Consider the following 19995-nt stretch of genomic DNA (forward strand, 5'->3'; position numbering starts at 1 on the left):
TTTATTTCTGTTTACATTCTTGATATAGCTGTACTTTTCCACAGTTATACCTTCATTGAATTTCTTTCTGCCACCCCTTGGGTCATTCCTTTCTTCAGCTCTTTGTATTGCTTCCAGAACCCTAGAGAGAGGCCTGTGGGTTGTGCAGGCCTAGGGAAGCAAAGGGAGGTGAGGGCTGGGCCAGGACCAGAGGGCTCCTGGGGTCCCCAGAAGGAACTAGGTTGGTCTGAATGCAAAGGATCAGGAAGAGTGGTGGTTCCTCCATGTCTGGGGCACCAAGACAAGGAATGGGACAGAACCCAGGCTAGGAGGAGAGACAGGCCGGGGGAGATGGGAGGGTGAATGAAGCTGAGGGAGTCAAGGCATGGAGGGTGCTATCGACTTACCCTGGAGAGAGGCCTGCAGGTCGTGCAGGCCCAGGGAAGCAGAGGGAGGTTATTTAACTCATTTTTATAGTCACACACTGTTCTAGTTTGTTTTTCTGTTGCTATAATGAACACCATGGCCAAAAGCAGCTTGGGGGAAAAGAGGGGTTTATTTCATCTTATACTTCTAGGGCACAGTTCATCATTGAGGGAAGTCAGGATAGTAACTTATGGAAAGAACTTGGAGGCAGGAACTGAAGAGAGTGTGGCAGAATGCTGTTTACTGTTATAACTCCTTCTGGCTCAAGCTTAGTCAGTTTCCTTGTACAACCCAGGACCACCTGTCCAGGGGTAGCATCACCCACAGTGGGCTGGGCTCTTCTACATCTATCAACAATAAAAGAAAATGCTCCACAGACATGCCCAGAGGCCAATCCGATTGAGGCAATCCTCCAATTGAGAGTTCTTCAAATTACGCTGAGTTGTGTTGACAGCTGAAGCTTAACTAGGAGACACAGTCCTTTTATTTCATATAGTAATAAGAAAGAACAAACAGCAGGAGAAAGTAAGCAGGGAAACTTCATGTTGGAGGCACAGAGACTACTCTTGGCTGGGACATAAAGGGTGGGTAGTGTTGGCCAGGGGTGGGTGGGGTGAGGGCAGAAGAAGAGCATTGAGGAAGAAGGAACAGCATTATTGGTCTTTTTTTTTTTTCCTTTCTTCTGTTCTTTTGGAAAATCCAAATGAGTTTATTGGGCTTGCTAATAGAGCATAGGGTGGGGGTTTACTTACAGAAGAGTGGGCATCCCCCCCCATTTACTGCTGCACTGGAAAGTCCACACTCAAATATAGATCCTGTAATTTCCCGACAGCTGCACAAAATGGCAAAAGAGGTGCTTCATGGAGTTCTTGGCTTATATATATCCTTAACTACTCCCCAACATGGAGCTAAGGTAGACTGATTGGGTGGGAGGGGTAACTGACTCTGCTCAACTCCTTGATGAACATGAGAAGGGGGTATGACTATAGCTTGCCCACATAGTGGTTGGAGGACACGTCCAGTTAACACTCCACCCTTCCTCCAACTCTTAAATTCTTTCTGCCAACCCCTTCCGAAAATGTCCCTGAGCCTTGGAGGGAGTGATAGGTATGGGATAATCTTCTCCCAATGTGGCAAGCCAGTGAACTTTCAGGTCTCTGCATCATCTGTTTTCCATTGGCTGTTGGCCCATTTCAGTGGAATTCCATCCACTATAAAAACACAAATGGCAAAAGCAAGAACATCCAAACAGTGGCTGCTATAGTAACTTAACCTATGGGCATAAACACAGATGCTTGGATGGTACTTTAGCAGGTGCATTACATCCATCTCACTAAACAATTGCAGTGGCTTCCCCTCTGGGGCCTGTATCCTCCCCTGCCACAGGGCATTGGCCTGGTCTACAGTACCAGATGTGTGTTCCACCTTTCGTAGTGGGAATTATATCCAATCAAAAATTTGCTGGTTGTACATACACTTGACGTGTCACTGTTGCACCAGCTGGAACATCTTGTTTGGTATGTTGATAATGCAGCACATGGGGTCCATAGTTGAGCAGAATTATAGGGGATAGTTCTCCCCCAGCCATCTGCATATTGCCTTCTGGCACTATGAAAGCCACCATCCAGTGGCAGGGAGTTTCCAGCTTAGTCCAAGCTTGATTTCTCCCTCTCCTGAACTCACATCATGAGGTGTCTTCAGCAATAGGGTTTTACCATCCACTTCTGGTGTACAACCAACATTATTAGCAATGGCCTTTATTGTTTTGGGGACCTCTAGGGCCCCTCTGGCCAACATCTCATGGGGGCAACACACCCCTGGCACTGGGATTTTCTTTTAACAGCCATATGGCTTCTGGTAGGGCTTTCTTTCTTGAATACTCTCTAGAATTCCTCACTTATATGATGGCTGTAGACTATTCCTTTTGGAATATTTTTTCATCTTCTATTTATTTATTTAACATGGAGTTCCATCAATTCTTTTTTTCTTTTTTTCTTTCTTTCATTCTTTTCTTCTTTTGGCCTACTTTGTAATCACATTTACTCTTCTACATAAATAGCCATCTATTTCTTTATTCCATCAAATTCAAAAATGTCATATATTGCCATTTCTTATTTTCAGCTTTATCACTTTATATCCTCAGACACAACTGAAATCCTTCTCTATATTATGCTCTGTTATGAATATAAAGAACACCAGGCTTCTTGAACCTGTGCTCTCCAAATGTTGATGTGTGTAACATCCACCTGGGCATCCTCTTGATTGCAGATTGGGACAATTCTCCAATTCCAGAAAACGCTCAGATGATGCCAGTGGTCTCCATCCCAGGTTTGCACTTTGAGCAAAAAGGAGCTAGGCTATTCCTTTTCACATGTTATGTTTTCAGGTGCATTGAGACCTTGAACTTTTTATTTTCATTCAGTCCTTTAATGTTTCCCTGAAGCTTCATGGTTTTATTAACATTTGTTTAGTAGTATGTAACCTATAAAACATTTTTAGCACAAATTATTTTATGTCCACAGCAGCCTTGTTTTGTTGTAGGGTGGTTTAGGGTCCTAAAATTCAATATTTTTTGGATTTGACTGTGATCAGAGAGTTAGGGTAAAAAAAAGTTCTCCTGTGGCCCCATGTTTTTCTCCTAACTGGCTTTTCTAAGAGACAACAATTCCTCCTGCATACAGCCCACTGACAGGGATGTGTCTTGAAGGAAGTCAGAGAGCTGTGATCTATTTCACATCTCCCATACTTTTGTATTTTAAAAGTTTTTTGAGAATTTCTTTTTTTTTTCACATACGAGTACTATATTTACATGATTTTCACTCCTCCCTCTCCCCTTCCACCTCCTCCTGTGCCCCCTCCCTCTCAGGGTGTTGCTTTCCATACCCACATCTGTCAAGTTCTGCTGGCAGAGGTCTGAGAAGAGGTACCACAAACAGCAGATATTCACAGTAGCTCTTTCAAATTTCTGGTGATTGTTTTGCTAACCACTTATTTTTATAAATATCTGTTTTCTTCATTTCTATTTAAAGCCATCTTGTCCTTATAGTTTTTTTCACGGCCACCTTACTATGTCTCTCTTTAGTGCATGTTTTAAGAGTGTACAGAACTTGGACAGTCTGAGACCTCACTACATTTTTTATTCTCTTAATCTGGAAAATTCTGAAAATATACTTTGTGCTTTCGTTTTGGGTCTATCATAAGGAAAAGTCATGTATTCATCATACATGAAAGAAATTTATAAGTTGCAAATCTAATTTATCATTAAAATAATTGTATTATTACTACTTCTTTCAGCTTGAAATTTATGTGATAATTGTTTCACTTCTTCCTATATTTTTCAAAAATTAACTTTAAAGTACTGTATTTATTTTAACAGATCTATTATATCTTTTCTCCATGCACCCTCAGCTTTGAAAGGTTGTCCAGACTTTACTTTCCTGCTTTTATTATGACTTTTTCTAGGACAGATTATAAAGATATACCCTTTTTTATTACTAAGGTTATACACAATTTTGTTTTTACAAGAGACAGTGGTTTATCCTGGTTCCCTTATCCCTGAAAACAGTATTCATGACTAAAAATTACAGCCAGGAGATTTCCTGAGTGTTGGCAATGATGTCTTCCTATTCCTTATACACAGCTATATCCTCTGTTTTTAGAATAAAAACACTTGGCAGATAGTTCATTCGTTTTTCTTCCTCCCAGATTTCCATTTCATCTTTGAAGTCCTGGATGTAAGTCCAGGCCCATCTGCAACACTGCCTGGAATAGCATCTTTTAAAAATCAGATTACCATGTCATCTTTCTTCACAGTTCTTCTTTGAAGGAAACATGGCCAGCGCTCGTATCCTCTGAGTAGAGTAGGAACAGCATCTTCCAGCTTCCCAGGGTCTTTCTCCCTTTGTACAACCCTCAGAATAAATCATGCTTCTCAATGAAAGTGTTTGGAGGTGAATGTAAGACTTTGGATTTCTTTACTCAATTCCTTTCTCCTTCAAAACCATGAGTTTGCATCTAAGCATAAGTGAGGGCTGTAACCTTCATGAGTTGAGAAATATTTTTGGGTGTCCAGAAAACAAAGACCAAGTTTGTGGACATACAAACAATTTAAAAATGTAAAGGATATTTTGTGACCAAATAAATCACTTCTATAGAGAAATACAAATGATCCCAGTAGTAATGATTTCCTTTTGAGTAGAAATTTCTAGAGATTCCAAGAAGGCATCATGAAATGTATGAGAAAAACACATTAATAATAAAGTTTGGTTTGCCTGGAACTAACTTTTCACTTAACTTGAGTTGTAGGAGGAACAGACACCTTTACACATTGCCTCCCGCCTGGGTAAGACAGAAATTGTCCAGTTGCTTCTACAGCATATGGCTCATCCCGATGCGGCCACCACAAATGGGTACACACCACTGCACATCTCTGCACGGGAGGGCCAGGTAGACGTGGCCTCGGTGCTCCTGGAAGCAGGAGCAGCACACTCCTTAGCCACCAAGGTAAGAGGAGGGTCTTGAGATCTCCAAGTCAAGTCCTTAATGAACTGCAGAAGAATATCAGGAAAGGAAAAATGTGTTAGGCCCTGACTTGTTTCTTTCACTTAGTGTTTTAGATTTATTTTCTGAATGGTGGAGATTGTGAAATTTTATATAAGAGCTTCAGAGTTCTGCATTCCAATCTTCTAATTTATGTGACTGTTTATGGAATAAATGTAATTATCATGATTTAATTATCAAAAGGAAAGGTTTGTTTTTCTTCCCTTTTTGCTATAAATTCTTCAGTATATTCTCAAGAAAAAAATAAAATAAAACAGGATTCCCAAATATATTGAAGTGGTATCACTAAACAGAGTACAGATTAACACTTAATGAGACATACTGGCACCAACAAAGAATATACACCAGCCAGAGTTTTGCTTATGCTCAAAGCTTTATGGTCATGCAGGACATTTTTTTCCTCCTCTTAGATATATTCCATTTGAAATTGTGTAAAGCATGAACATACTCAGCTGACTGGGATAAATTAGATTGAGCCAGCACAGAAGAGCAGAAAAAAAAGAGTTAAGTAAAAGTCTAGAACAAGTGAGCTGCTCACAGGAAAAAATAGTTTCCACACATGCAACAACAGTTCAAGTGAATAAAAAAAGCCACTTCAGCTCACTTGCAATAAATAGGAATAAATACTATGTCTGGGGAGAAGGAAATTCACAAGAACGAACCAGTACAGTACAGTAGCCACTGAGCCCAGAAGTGGGACCAGCTCCCCAACCAATGTCAGCACAAGCCTTCTCACCCATGGCTGTCAAAAGCATTCTGGCACAGAAATCGATAAATATTCAAAATATTTTAAATCTGTCATCTGGAGAGATGAAAGGATTTAAAATTTTATTAAAGAAAAAGGACTTAAATGCTAAGCAACAAACCTACAGTAATAATAACTGGAGAGACTTGGCAACTGTCTTAACAGATGAATAGAAAATAGTCCCTTGTCTTTCAAAGATTTTAAAAAATAACTAATACCATAGTGTAGTAAGATGATAATATAGAAGCAGTTGTTAAGCAGAGCACTTTAAAACTTGATTTGAATGATGGCTGACTCAGTCAGTAACTGTTTACGTGTTTATAAATACCAAAGAGACTTAGAGTCCTGATGAGCTTCACGTGGAAAGGAGGTGATGTGTAACTCAAGAAATACTTCCTAACCCAGCCCCTGTCATTCTACATTGAAAATTCTATGTAGTTTTTTTCTAGTAAAAGTTTCCAAATTTATAAAGGAGTCAGATCACAACTTCAGCAGGACTGTAAAGATAAGTTTATTTTTTGGAATTCCTGCCTATGTGATTTGTGTTAAAGGAATCAATTTAATCCCAAGTGAATACCATCCCATCCTTGTGCGCATGGAGCACAGGAAACAGAGCTTCAACAGCATGCCGGCTCCTGTGGATGAATGCCAGAAGGAAATATTTCCTGCATTTGTCCCACGCTTGGAAAAAGCCAGAGGATTCAGCCTTTCCCAAGAACGTATTAGGACCAAATGTTCTTTTAAAAAAAGAAATAGAAAAATGGCATCTTAAGTTTAAAAAATTGGTAAATATTGGCATTTGGGAGACCTTCAGTGTTTGTGATGGGGGCTCAAAGACACCTAGGGCAGGGATGCTTATTGGGTTTGTTTTCTGGGCCCTGGTCCTTGTTAAAATTCTCCCACTTCTGTTGTTGTTCCAGAAAAGCATGTGGCTCTAAAGTGTCTGACCAGGATAATGGATTTGAAGTCAGGGAGCAGGAACTGTGCCACCTTGATATTTCAGTCCAAAATCTCATCTGTATTTACAGCACACTTCTAATGGGAGTGTGACTATTGGTTAGGTACACAAGACACTGAATTTGTATATATAAAGGTGTAGGAAAGACATCTTTTAAAAGCACATTGTTAAAGCTTCAATGTGTTTAAGTCTGGTCTTAGTCATTCAAGCAGCAGGCCAGAAGAAGTATGAATTTTATTAGAGGAACTGATCATTTGGACAGTGTGGGTTCCTTGGGAAAAAAAGGATGTGAAAAACTTTTTAATATTTTTTTTAATTCTGTAGATCATTCATCTGGCCATTTTAAGAGAAAAATATAAGTCAGCTGAATCATAATTATTCTCTTTAAACACGACCTCCCAAATATCCTAAAATTTAAATAAAGAAATTTGGAATTAAGGAGTTAAGAAAAGGGAGTAAGAAATAGAAGGCAAGTTGGGTGTGATGGCACATGCCTTTGATCCCAGCACTCAGGAGGCAGAGGCAGACCGATCTCTGTGAGTTCAAGGCCAGCCTGGTCTACCTAGTGAGTTCCAGGCCAGCTGGGGCTACAGGGAGATCCTGTCTCAAAAAAGACTATACAAAAACAAAGAAATAGAAGGCAGCTGTTGTCTCAGTCACATTAATTTTAGAGGCAAGACAGAAGATAGGCTTTTTTTTTTCATTCACAAATCAGAACCAGTTTACTGATACTAGTGGATGTTATAAAAGTCAAATCAGCATGTGCTTAAAATTGCAAAATAAAATTTCTTTCGTTTACTCCATCAGGTCAAACATTTGAATTAATTTTCATGATTTATCATTGTGCTTATTTATAATGAAGTTTATGCCACCAGTTTTTCAAAAAAGGAGAATCAGCAATGTTTGCTTAGCATATTAACTAAGGTCTTGTTAGGAGTTAGGAAAATAAATACTAATTTTTACACTTTTTTTTTGTTGCATTTTAGAAGGGTTTTACTCCCCTGCATGTAGCAGCCAAGTATGGAAGCCTGGATGTGGCAAAACTTCTCTTGCAACGCCGTGCTGCCGCAGATTCTGCAGGGAAGGTAAATGTTTTCATTATATAACTTGTCATGTTAGGTGTGTATTTTTTCACTCATCAGAAATGAAAATGAGTATATCTGATTGAACTTTTCAAATAGATGTTGGGGAAGTGATCTTCTCTGTACACCAATTCAAAAAGCATTATTTTTCTGTGCCTTAAATATATGTTCTTATCCTGAGGGGCACACAACTCTCTGTATTAAGAATCCCTGTGATGTCAATACAGTACTTCCTACATAGCATTTTAGACTTTTATTTGTTGTCACCAGAAAGCTATCCTTTCCTATTTATAAGATCAAGCATTTTCAATTTTAGTTATGTTTCTAGTATGAAGATTATCTTGTATTTATTTTTATTCTTTTCACTGACTATGTTAATTAGTTAACACATGCTTAACTTATGTCAGCGTCCATGCCTTCTGGGTAACTTCAGAACAGCTAACACTTATGTACTAATGATGAAATTTAAACACAACCTTTACAGAACGGCCTTACCCCCCTCCATGTTGCTGCTCATTATGACAACCAGAAGGTGGCGATGCTACTTCTGGAGAAGGGTGCTTCCCCACACGCCACTGCCAAGGTGAGGACTACAGGACTACAGTCACAGTCATACCATGTAACCATGATCTGAAACTGCTTTGTAAATATGTACACTGAATTATAATAATAGTATATTTTGATAATGACATCTTTTTTTTCGGTTTCTACCAGTTGCTTCTCCAAAATCTTTTAAAGATCTTAGTCAACAGTTATTGATTGGGCGTGCATATCAGCTAGCGAAAATTAATCTTATTACCAATATTCAATATTTTAGATACTGATATCTGAATGGAGGCATTATAGGTTTTTCCTTCTTTCCCATAAATCATATCCTTTCATACTCTTGGTTCTGCTGACATCAAACTTTTCAATATGAAAGACTTGTTTGTCTTTTGAAGTGTTCGTCTGTGTTATCTGTGCTGTAGATCCTTTAAGTGAATCTCTAGACTGTTAATGCCTTCTTGGTATATGTCTATCATCTATGTCCAAGCATACTCCTACCTCTAGTACCTCTGGACAGAGCATTTTCTATCATCTTAGTTATTTGCTGTTTGTATATATGTTATGTTGAAAATATATGGCAATGTCACATCTTCTCACTCACTCACTTAGCAAACATATTTGAAATCCTACTTAAAACACTTTTGTTATGATGGGAAAATAGTCATACTATGTTAGATGAAATAATGAAACAACTAGCATTTATGCACCAAACACTGTTCTGAGCAGTTAATATTTAAGTGCTCATTTAGCCTTATAATAATCCTGAGGCCGGTAATTGATAGTGATCACTATAGATGATAAAGTGAGTTTTGAATAGGCTGCTTTACCCACAGTTCTATGAGTAGTAACAGCCAGGATATGGCCTCAGGCAGACTGGCAGTAGAGCAGATGTTCTTAACTACTCCCTCCATTGTGTTTCAAAGCAGTGGAGAGAGATTTATTCCACTTCCACTATATAACTATGTACATATGTGCTCACATATTTATTTATTATATGTTATTTATATGTAGCAAAATGGGACACTTTATAAACTTAATGCTATATATTATATATATGCATTAAATATGAAGCATAAATATCTATAACTTGGTATACATGCATGTACATCTACACATGTCTCTATTGAGTACAGTTTTCTCTTCCTTAACACATTATCTCTTGACTTCTGGAACAACTTTGTTTCTTTCTACTATAATACAAAACTTTGTCTTAATCTTTGTTGTAGGTGGAATGAGGGTGTGAAGGGAGTTTAAGTTACATAGTTCAGTTTTTTTGACTCTTTGTGGGACAGAAGGCTCTTTACATCTTGAAGGCTGAGTAGCTACTTGGCAGTCAGAACTTTTCCATTGCCCAAATCAACACCATAGTCAGTGTGTTGTCTGGTGGTTGCTATTTGCAAAGCATCTCTGTATTTTCTCCATGTAAGTCTCATTAATCAATGTCTTTATATATTATGTGACCTTGGTAGGGCCTGTGCTGCAGAAATGAGAAAAGTTGGGAATGAAGAAGCAACCTGTAGCCAGAAGGACAAGCCTGATTGCATGTTTGGCCACAGAAATTACCCTGGTTCATAGAGCCCATGATCCAGTGCATTGCTCACAAGCAGCTGGATAACTAAGGCCCATGGTCAAGCCCAGAAAAGATTTTCACTGGGTTTCTTTTAGCAATTTAGAGAGAAATCATGTTTATAAAAATGAAAGATGCCCACATGGCAGCTAACAACTCTCCATAACTCCAGTTCCAGGGGATCTGACAGCCTCTCTGTCCTCTGCAGGCATTGCATGACATGAGTGCACTTTCATACATACAGGCATAGCACTCATACACATAAAATTAATAATAATAATAATAATAGTAATAATAAATTGAGGCTGGAGAGATGGCTCAGCAGATAAGAACACTGGTTGTTCTTGCAGAAGACCCAGGTCAAAATCCCAGCACCCACATGGCAGCTAACAACTGTCTGTAACTCCAGTTCCGGGGGATCTAACAGCCTCTTCAGTCCTCCACAGGCATTGCATGACACAGGTGTGATACACACATACACATAAAATTAAAATAAAAATAAATTTTTAGAAATGAAAGATGGTCATTTTTTTTTCTTGGAGAAATGGCAATAATATAGAAAATGTAGGGGTTCCAAACCTCAAGATTTGACAATGGTACAAAAAGACAATTTAAAATATTTTTTAAAGTAAAAAATTAGTTAATTTTTTTTTGAGACAGGGTCTCTCTGTAGTCACAGGTGGCCTGGAACTCAGCTACGTAGACCATGATCTATGGCCTTGATCTTACAGAAATCCACCTGCCTCTGCCTCTTTAGTGCTGGCGTTAAAGGTGTGTGCCTTCATGCTGGACTCTTAATTTTAATTATTTTATGTATATGAGTGTTTGGTTATATGTATGTATATATACCACATGTGTGCACTCCCATGGAGGCCAGAAGAGGGTGTCAGATCCTCAGCAACTGGAGTTGCAGACAGTTGTGGGTTGTCATGTGGGTGCTCAGAATAAACCTGGCTGCAAGAGCATCTAGTGCTCTTCACCGCTAAGCAGCCTCTATAGCCCCACGAAAAACAGTTAAATTGTCCCGTCTGTTTTTTTATCTTTTGATATGCTGTGCAGTTAGATTTAAGGAAATAAAATGTCCTCAAAAATGTCTAAGAATACCAAGAAGCATTTGATGGCTATGTGGCCTGTCCTTCGGCACCTCGACATTCGTAGCCAAGCCTCTGTCCTCTATTCTCTCTTCCCTGTCTCTCTCTCTCTCTCTTTCTTGCTGTCCCTTCCTCCCCTCTCCTTTCTTTTCTTTCTTTCTTCCTTTATTTCATTTTTATTTTTTACCACGTGGTGTTCATGGTTAATTCTACCAATCTGAAAAAAGAAAAGGAAAGGAAAAACTATTTTGTCCCACAGTGACACCTCTTGTGATTCAGTTCTTTGCTTCCTTTTCTTTCAACTAAGTTTAATGATGTTTATATGTTTTGCTCTTGAAAGCAATATATAAGTTATTCTGGTCGACTGTATAACTCCCACATAAAGCTGTCAGCTTCATGTTATGAGACACAGACTGTGCAGAAGGGGAGATCCAAGGTTTAAAGTCACTGCAGGACTTTGTGTTATGTAATATCTTTTCCATTCTAACATAGCCCCCTAACAACAGGAATCGTATCCTATTCACCTTTTTGTTTTTAATCTTGCACAGCACTTGATTTATGCTAGAGAAAAAAGACTAGAGGCAGATCTCTATAAATGTACCATCAGGTACTTAAGGACTGTCATGCAGAAGAGCCTGCTTTACTTTCTGTTCTTGCTTGGGAGAGAACCCAATTACAAGGAGATTTTCAGCATTGATGTGTCTAAATCTATCTTATCTTAAATTGAGATGGAATATCTTTTGACTTTGATTGTGAAGATTAGGTATGGTTTAGTTCGGATTACCTGTCAACTCATTTCATTTTTCTAGCTAATTATACTTTTTTCCCTCAGAAAAAAATTTCCTTCAGAGATAATATTAGAGCAATTGCCAAATGTTTTTTCTTTCTTTGTGTAGTGTGCATGTGTGCGTGTGCGTGCATGTGTGTGTGTTCACATTTTATCTCTGTTTCTTTCTGTTTTAGAATGGCTATACTCCTTTACACATTGCTGCCAAGAAGAATCAGATGCAGATCGCTTCCACACTCCTGAGCTACGGAGCTGAGACTAACATTGTGACAAAGCAAGGGGTCACTCCACTCCATCTGGCCTCACAGGAAGGGCACACAGATATGGTTACCATGCTTCTGGAAAAAGGAGGCAATATCCATGCATCAACCAAGGTATTGTCTTCTTGACTCTGGCTTGCATCAAGTCAACTGCAGGATTTTAAATAGATACTAGGCAAAGATAACTTGGGAAAACTGGGGTGTGTGCTAAAGAAGCAGAGGTGTACCATAAACCCCAAAGACAGGAAGGAGGGTCAGCTTATGAGAACTTTAAAACCATGAGATGCAAGTAAATCCCTTTCAGAAATTCTCTATCTGTATAGCTGCAATTAAAAAAATATTTTATTCATTATTTTTATTTTATGTGTATGCATTGCTTGCATGTAGGTAAGTGCACCCCTGTCGTGCAATGCCCAAGGAGGTCAGAAGAGGTTGTTGGATCCCCTGGGACTGGAATTACGGACAGTTGTTAGCTGCCATGTGGGTGCTGGGATTCAAACCTGGGTCTTCTGTAAGAATAACCAGATTTCTTAACTGCTGAGCCTAGCTGCATTTTTTAACTTAACTGTTCCTCTCAAGGAAATTTCATTATCTGTAGTTCTCTGTCTCACTTCTCAATGCTGTGTGAGCATCTAAAGAGGCTAGCCCAAGGTCCAGGAGTTAAAATTACTGTACTTTAAGCAATCAGATCATGCTGCCCTAGATTCTGCTGGTTCTAATCACAAATAGCAGAGAGAAAGTTTTTAGGGACTGTGGGACAGAGTTAAAAAGTGAGTCAATTCACTTTGGTGTTCGCTTCAGCTGCTGCATCTAAGCTAGTAGATTCGTGACTATCCATCCAAGCCAAGTACCAGAGTCACCTCTGAGCTGTGGGCAGGGAACTTTGTGAAATACATATTTTAACTTTAAAATAACTTTAGCCTACCTTAAGTAGTGGCTATGACGATAATCAGAAAACCACCTTTTTTTGTAGTATTTAATGAGGATTTAATACACATAATAAAGAATAAGGTCCAATATTTATTGAGTATTTTATATATGCTTCGACACCATGTTAAATTCATTAAAGTCATTATCTATTTTATAATCACATTAGCCAATGAATTGAAAACTATTACATCAGTTTTCTAAAAGGTGAGCTGCATTGTTCTTACCCTAGCTTCTAGATAGTCTGAGATAATGCATACCAATATGTGATATAGACATACTGCAAACTACTAGAAATTTTGCATGAAGTATAATTTTAAAAAGATAATGTGTAAGAGCACAGGAACCTCTTGCACAGGAACCAGGTTCAGTCCCCAGCACCACATGGTGGCTAACAACTATCTGTAACTCCATTTCCAGGCTATTTGATGCCCTCTTCTGGTCTCTTCAGGCATGGCACACATGGTGCACTTACATGCGGACAAACCACTCATAAACTTAAAATAAAAATAAAATCTTTAAAAAATTAAAGAAAAGACAATGTGTATGTATGTATCTTAGTTTTGACATAAAGAAAATTTAAAAGTACAAAAACTAAAGAAGTAGTGGAATTCCTGAAGGGCCACTGAACTGTGGGCAGCCCTAGTGAAGAGCAGACAGCAGTGAACTGAGAAAATAGATCCAGATTTGTGTGAGCTTGTGTTTCAGTCTCTTATAGACATGGCAAATAGGTCTGTAGTTTGTGATAGGTGGGAAGTTATGACAGACTGTAGAAAGCTGGAACCAGGGCAAAATCTAAATTTTCAATTTTTTTTTAAAATTTTATGTGTATGAGTGTACTGCTTGCATGTGCGTAAGTACACCTGTGTCACGCAGTGCCCACGGAGGTCAGAAAAGGGCACCCAATACCCTGGAACTGGAGTTATGGATGATTGTTAGCTGCCATGTGGGTGCTGGAAAGTGAACCCAGGTTCTCTGAAAGAGCAGCTAGTGCTCTTAATTGCTAAGCCATCTCTCCAGCCCCTCAAAGTTTTATTAGAGAATTAGCAAAGACAAAAACTATGCACCTTTTCTTTGCAAACTCTTTCTTCTCCTAAAAATTATAGTATACCTACACATGCATTTGTTTATATATGTACATGTATATATTTTAGTCTAGGATCTGGATACGAGGGAAAACATTCAGTTTTTTACTTTCTGAGATTGGAGGACCTCAACTTAATATTATGTGTTCTAGGTCCATCCATCTTTCTGGAAATTTCTTTGATTTCATCTTCTTTAGTTCCATTTCCTTTTTATAGTGAAAGGAGCAGCAATAGACATGGTATTGAAAATATCTCTGTGGGAAGGTATGGAGTTCTCTGGGTATACTCCCAGGAGTGAGATAGTTGGGTCATATGGCAGCTCTATTTTTAATTTTGAGGAAACTTCAAACTGATTTCCATGAATAAATGTTCCTCTTTCTCCACAACCTCTCCAACATTTGTTGTCTAAGTTCTTAATAACAGCCATTCTGACTTGGGTAAGATGATATCTCAAAGTAGTTTTAATTTGCATTTCCCTGATAATTACAGATATTTTCTGCAGTGCTATCATAAATTGTCTTAATTTGTGTTTCTCTTGAAACATCCTTATTTCTCCATCAACTTTAAAAGATAACTTTTCAGGGTATAGCATTCTTGGCTTGCAGTTACTTTTAAACTTTGAAATATTTCATTACATTCTCTTCTGGCCTTTACGGTTGCTGATGAAAAGTCTGGAGTAATTCTCATATTTCTGAAAGTTGGTATTTTTCTCATGCTTCTTTTAAGGTGATTTCTTCCCTTTGTATTTTAGACATCCTAACTATGATGTGCCGTAGCAAGCTTCTCCTCTGGTCATGTCTGTTTGGAGCTCTATATATTTCTTGTGTTTGATTTTGCTAGGTTTGGGAAGTTTTCTATTATAATATTGTTAAATAATGTGTCTATTCCATTTGATCTTATCTCTGCTCCTTCTTTTATACCATGAATTCTCAGGTTTGGCTTCTTGAATGTATCCCAGAATTCTTGAAAGTTTTGTTCATGTTTCTTAACTTGTTTTTCCCTTGTAAGTGTCTGTTTGTTTTACTGTCTGGTTTTTATCTTTTATCCCTAAAATTTGTTCTTCTGTATGGTCTTGTCTATTAATAATAGTATCATTGTGGTTTTTATTTGATTGATCATCTGTTTCATTTCAAGAATCTCTGCTCGATTCATTTTCAATGTTTCAAGCTCCTTGCCAAGTTGTTCCTCCATATTTTGGTCTCTTGCCTTCAGTTTATTGACGTCTCATTCACTTTGGATATTGTCTTGTCAAGGTCTTTGCTGTATCTCCTTAATTTGTGCATCTGTTTGTTTGATTCTTCTGTATGGTCATTAATTCTTTTAAAAAGTAGAACTCTGAATACTCTTTCAGATGATTCAGTTCTCTGTAGTTTTGATTCCCTTATGGAAGACTTGGTTGACTGGATCTTAAGTGGTGGCTGTGTTTTTCTCTGTCATGTTTTGTGCATTTATTTGATTGGATTTGTCTTTCTGTTTTGACTTCCACTTCCTCCAAAATGATTTGAATGCTCCGTTTTCCTGTGATTCTTTCTATAGGGATATTTAAATGAAGCTTAGCCTCTGGGTCTGGTGTTGATTATGGAATGAAATTGCTGACGTAATCCTGTCTTGGCTATGTGCCATTATGATCCTTGATGAGGTCAGATACTGAGCCCCAAGACAACCAGACAGGACCACTACACAGTCATCTTCTGTTGGAACTCTGGGAACTCACTAAGGGCAAGACCCTAATATCAGACCCACCAAAGTTTATGCATCAACCTGGGCCCTGTAATCTATGCCACAGGCCTAAAACAACCTCCAGGACCACAATCGTATAGATTACCAACCCTGCAGTAGCCCAGGAACCCCAGAGCCTAAATCCTGCACCCACTCTGCCTTTAAGAGATCACTGGAGCCAAACCCCTGAACACTGGACCCAGTGTTCATGCCTGGCACTAATCTCTGAGACCATCAGGGCTGGAGGTTTGGTCCTACCTTGCTTGTGGCCCTTAACAAAGGTGAGAGTTCAGTCCCCAGATGCTCCCTGGATCCACTGGAGCAGAAAATCTGCTCCAGCTGTGCGGTGCAGTCCTATAGGCACAGCAGACCTGGTTGCAGGGTGCTGTCTAAGACCACTGCAGCCAGAAACCTGTTCCCACCAAGCTCCAAGCCTAAGATGAATACCTGATGTTGCCAGCCTCACCCAAGCTGCTGGAGATGAAGGCCTGATTGTGATGAGCTCACTGACATGACTTGAGACTGAGGCAGGAGACCAAGGCCTGCTATTGCAGAAGGCAGAAAATGAAGGTCCAGCTCACTGATGCCACATGAGTTGGAGGCCTGCTCTCACCAAGCTCCAAGCTGCTGCCAGAGACTAATGCCGTGTGGCAGTGTGTTGTTTCTCTGGAAACTGAGGCCTGATTGTGCCTAGCTCACTTATAAAATGCCTTTTTAGAGAAAGCCTGCCATAATTTTTACTTCTTCCAGTGAATTGCCTTTGTGGATGACCTTATAAGAGTCAGGTTATAGGGCAAAATTATTCAAATATGCCTATTAAAAATTTATCAGCTGCTGAGAAACTGGAAATTAGAGTCTGTGCCTATAAGTTAAATTGTCATTTGACTCTTGGTGCTTTTTGTACCTGCTAGTTGAGGTTAGGTGAAAAATTAAGCTTCTTAGGATTTTCCACAAATTCAGAAATACTATGCGCTCTCTCTCTCTCTCTCTCTCTTTCTCTCTCTCTCTCTCCATGTGACTGATAAAATAGATAGTACTTTTAGAAGATCAAGTATAAATTGGTTTTAATAACATTTTCTGTGAGCTTATATAACATGCATTCTTTAGAAAGAATTGTGACATACTGAGAAATCCATACCCCCCACCCCAGTCTTTTTTACTCACAGTGTCACATCCTTCATCTTTGTTTCTCTTTGTATCAAAAGTGCTCACAGAGCCTTTTTAAAGTATGATGTTTTACTGCATTTTCGCTTGCTATTTACAAAATACCTGAGATTGGGAACTTTATAAAGAATAGGAGTCTAAATTGGCTCTTGGATCCAAGCACTGAGAAATCTAACAGGATGGCACCAAGCACCTGTCTGGCATCTGGTGAGGGTCTTCTGGCTTCATAATTATGTGGTGGAGGACATCATATATCCAGGAAAGTAAGCAAAATCAGGTGTTTCTTCTCATGAAGCCACAGTGTCATCATGGGGGCTTCACCCTCATAGACTCACAGAATTAGGGTATTAAGTTTCTAACACTTTAACTTTGGGGCAACTTGCATTTGGGGGCTAGAGAGGTGTCTCAGTGGTTAAGAGCACTGGCTTCTCTTGCAGAGACCCAGGGTTCAGTTCCCAGGACCCACATGGTGGCTAACAACTGTCCATAACTCCAGTTCCAGGGGAATCAATCCAGTGCCCTCTTCTGACCTCTGAGGGCACTGCATGATGTGGGTTACACACATGTAGGCTATACTATACATAAAATAAAAATAGTAAATAAAATATTTAAAAACTTTCATTTTAACAAGAATGAACATAAAATCCAATGATGAAATTTAGTATCAGCCAGAGAGTCATGAAAGCCTGAGCCATGGATTTCCTGGTCATTTAAAGTATGACATTCCAGTGGACATTTACCCAGGTGGAGAAACTATTTCATTCAGTATCAGATTATGAAGGCAGCATGCAAGTGTTTATCGTCTACTAAAAACATATATTCATTTGAACATGAAGAGAAACTCACTTAACAATTATTATTTTGAGTAGCTAAAAATTCTTTAAAATATATTTTTATTAATTCTTTGAGAATTTTATACAATGTGTTTTGGCCATATTCATCTTGCAGTCCTCCTTCTAATTTCTCCCACATTCACCTTTCACCTCCCTGCCCCTCCTAACTTCATGATCTTTTTTTAAAAAAAAATCCACCAAGGGCTGAAGAGATGACTCAGTGGTTAAGAACACTGGATGGTCCTACAGAAGACCTGAGCTCAGTTCCCAGCACCGACATCGTGGCTAACAATTGTCTGTAACTCTAGCTCCAGGGGATCCGATACCCTTGTCTGATCTCTGTGTGCATTACATGGCACATGGATGCACTTACATGAAGGCAATGCACTCATACACATAAAATGATAAAAATAAATAGATATATAAAATATTTTTGAATAACCCTCCAAGCCTAACTTATGCTGCCCCTATAATATGCTGAAGTATGGTCAACCTACCAGGAGATACACCGTTAAGGAAAACTAATTCTCCTTCTCCTAGAAACCATCAACTATCTTGTACTCCTCAGCAGGGGTGGGGCTCATTCCCCTCCCTTCTCCATGGTAGATCTTTGACTGGCTTGATCTTGTGCAGGCAACCACAGCTGCTGTGAGTTCATGAGTTCAGTGGTCCTAGTATGTCCAGAATACCCAGTTTCACTCTGGTCCTCCAGAACTTCTGGCTCTTACAGTCTTTTGAGCCTTGGGATGGTGGTGTGTTATATAGAGATCCTATTTGTAAGGATCATATTTGTAAGGATTCCATTGGCATTCTTTACACTTTGATCAATTATGAGTTTCTGCATTAACTATTGTCAGTTAGACAAAGAAATTCCCTGATGAGGTCTGAAAGTACAAATCTATGAATTTAGAGGACAACTTGATACTATGCCCATTTAGCAGAATAATCATAGTAGATTCACCCCCGGGGCTTGTGAGGTCCCCAACATGGGTTCATGGCCAGATCTGAAGTACCAAGAATGGGTTCCCTCTTGTGGAATGGGCCTTATTTCCATTCAGAATGCAGTTGTCTATCTCCATAACATCTATGCCACTATTACACCTGTGGGCATGCCATTCATAATTGTTGTTCACAGAGTTCACAGTTGGGTAAAACTATTGCTGACTTTTTGCCCCAGAAGTCCACGTAACAACTTCTGATACTATGAAAGCTCACCAGCAGGGAAGAAGCTTGATTTCTCCATGTCCTGTGATCACTGTGAGGTCTTCAGCATATAGGGTCTTACAATCAGTTTCTAGTGGGTAACCAAGAGTACTGACAATAGCTTATATTGTTTTGAGGGTCTCTAGGATGCCTCTGATCAATAATGCAAAGATTAAAATTTTTGAACAGTTTTTGAAACAGATCATATAAATCCTCTGATGGTGTTATTTTAAATTTTAAAAATTATAGAATCAGGGGCTGGAGAGATGGCTCAGCAGTTAAGAACACTGACTGTTCTTGCAGAAGACCTGGGTTCGAATCCCAGCACCCACATGGCAGCTAACAGCTGTCTGTAACTCCAGTCCCAGGGGATCCGACAGCCTCTTCTGTCTTCTGTGGACATTGCATGACACGGGTGGACTTACCTACATGCAGGCAATACACACATACACATAAAATAAATAAATTAAATAAATTAATTAATTAAAAAAATTAATAGAATCAGTTTTCTGTGCCCTCCTTGATGATATCCTTTTCAACATATTACTTTCAAAGAATTCAAGCAGCCAGTCAACAAATATTTAGGGAGCATTTCTGAGCTGCACACTCAGCAATGGAGAACAACACTCTTTTTTTTCCAGAAAATGATAATTCCCTTTACAATAATTATATTAGCATTAAATTTGGGCGGAGTCCTATGTTCCAAAGGCATGATATATTTGCCACTAGAATAAAGCTTTTATGAATATTTTCAGATATAGCTGAATGATAAAGTAATACATAAAATCTCTCTTTAAAATGTATAACTGGAGGCCGGGCGTGGTGGCGCATGCCTGTAGTCCCAGCACTTGGGAGGCAGAGACAGGTGAATCTCCGCGAGTTCAAGGCCAGCCAGGTCTACATAGTGAGTTCCATGACAGCTGGGGCTACAGGGAGATCCTGTCTCAAAAAGACAAAAAAATAAATAAAAAATAAAAAAGGTATAACTGTAATTGGGCAATGCAACTCACCCCTGTGAGTCTTGAGAGCCTGAGGCAGGAGTATCTTGACTTTGAGGTCAGCT

At 39.0% G+C, this 19995-nt stretch overlaps 1 protein-coding gene across 29 annotated transcripts in view; it reads left to right on the top strand.

Moving 5' to 3' along the window:
* Ank2 (ankyrin 2) overlaps positions 1 to 19995 on the top strand; it is a 675290-nt gene that overhangs the window by 550017 nt on the left and 105278 nt on the right. For all 29 annotated transcript variants that reach the window (XM_029563867.1, XM_017798338.2, XM_029563883.1 and 26 more), the window contains 4 exons: positions 4711 to 4908; positions 7655 to 7753; positions 8235 to 8333; positions 11918 to 12115. In XM_029563867.1, coding sequence (XP_029419727.1) covers positions 4711 to 4908; positions 7655 to 7753; positions 8235 to 8333; positions 11918 to 12115 — 594 coding nt within the window. The remainder of the gene's footprint in view (positions 1 to 4710; positions 4909 to 7654; positions 7754 to 8234; positions 8334 to 11917; positions 12116 to 19995) is intronic.

The sequence above is a fragment of the Nannospalax galili genome, unplaced genomic scaffold, assembly GCF_000622305.1.
Source record: "Nannospalax galili isolate Female #2095 unplaced genomic scaffold, S.galili_v1.0 scaffold216, whole genome shotgun sequence".
Taxonomy (NCBI): Eukaryota; Metazoa; Chordata; class Mammalia; order Rodentia; family Spalacidae; genus Nannospalax; species Nannospalax galili.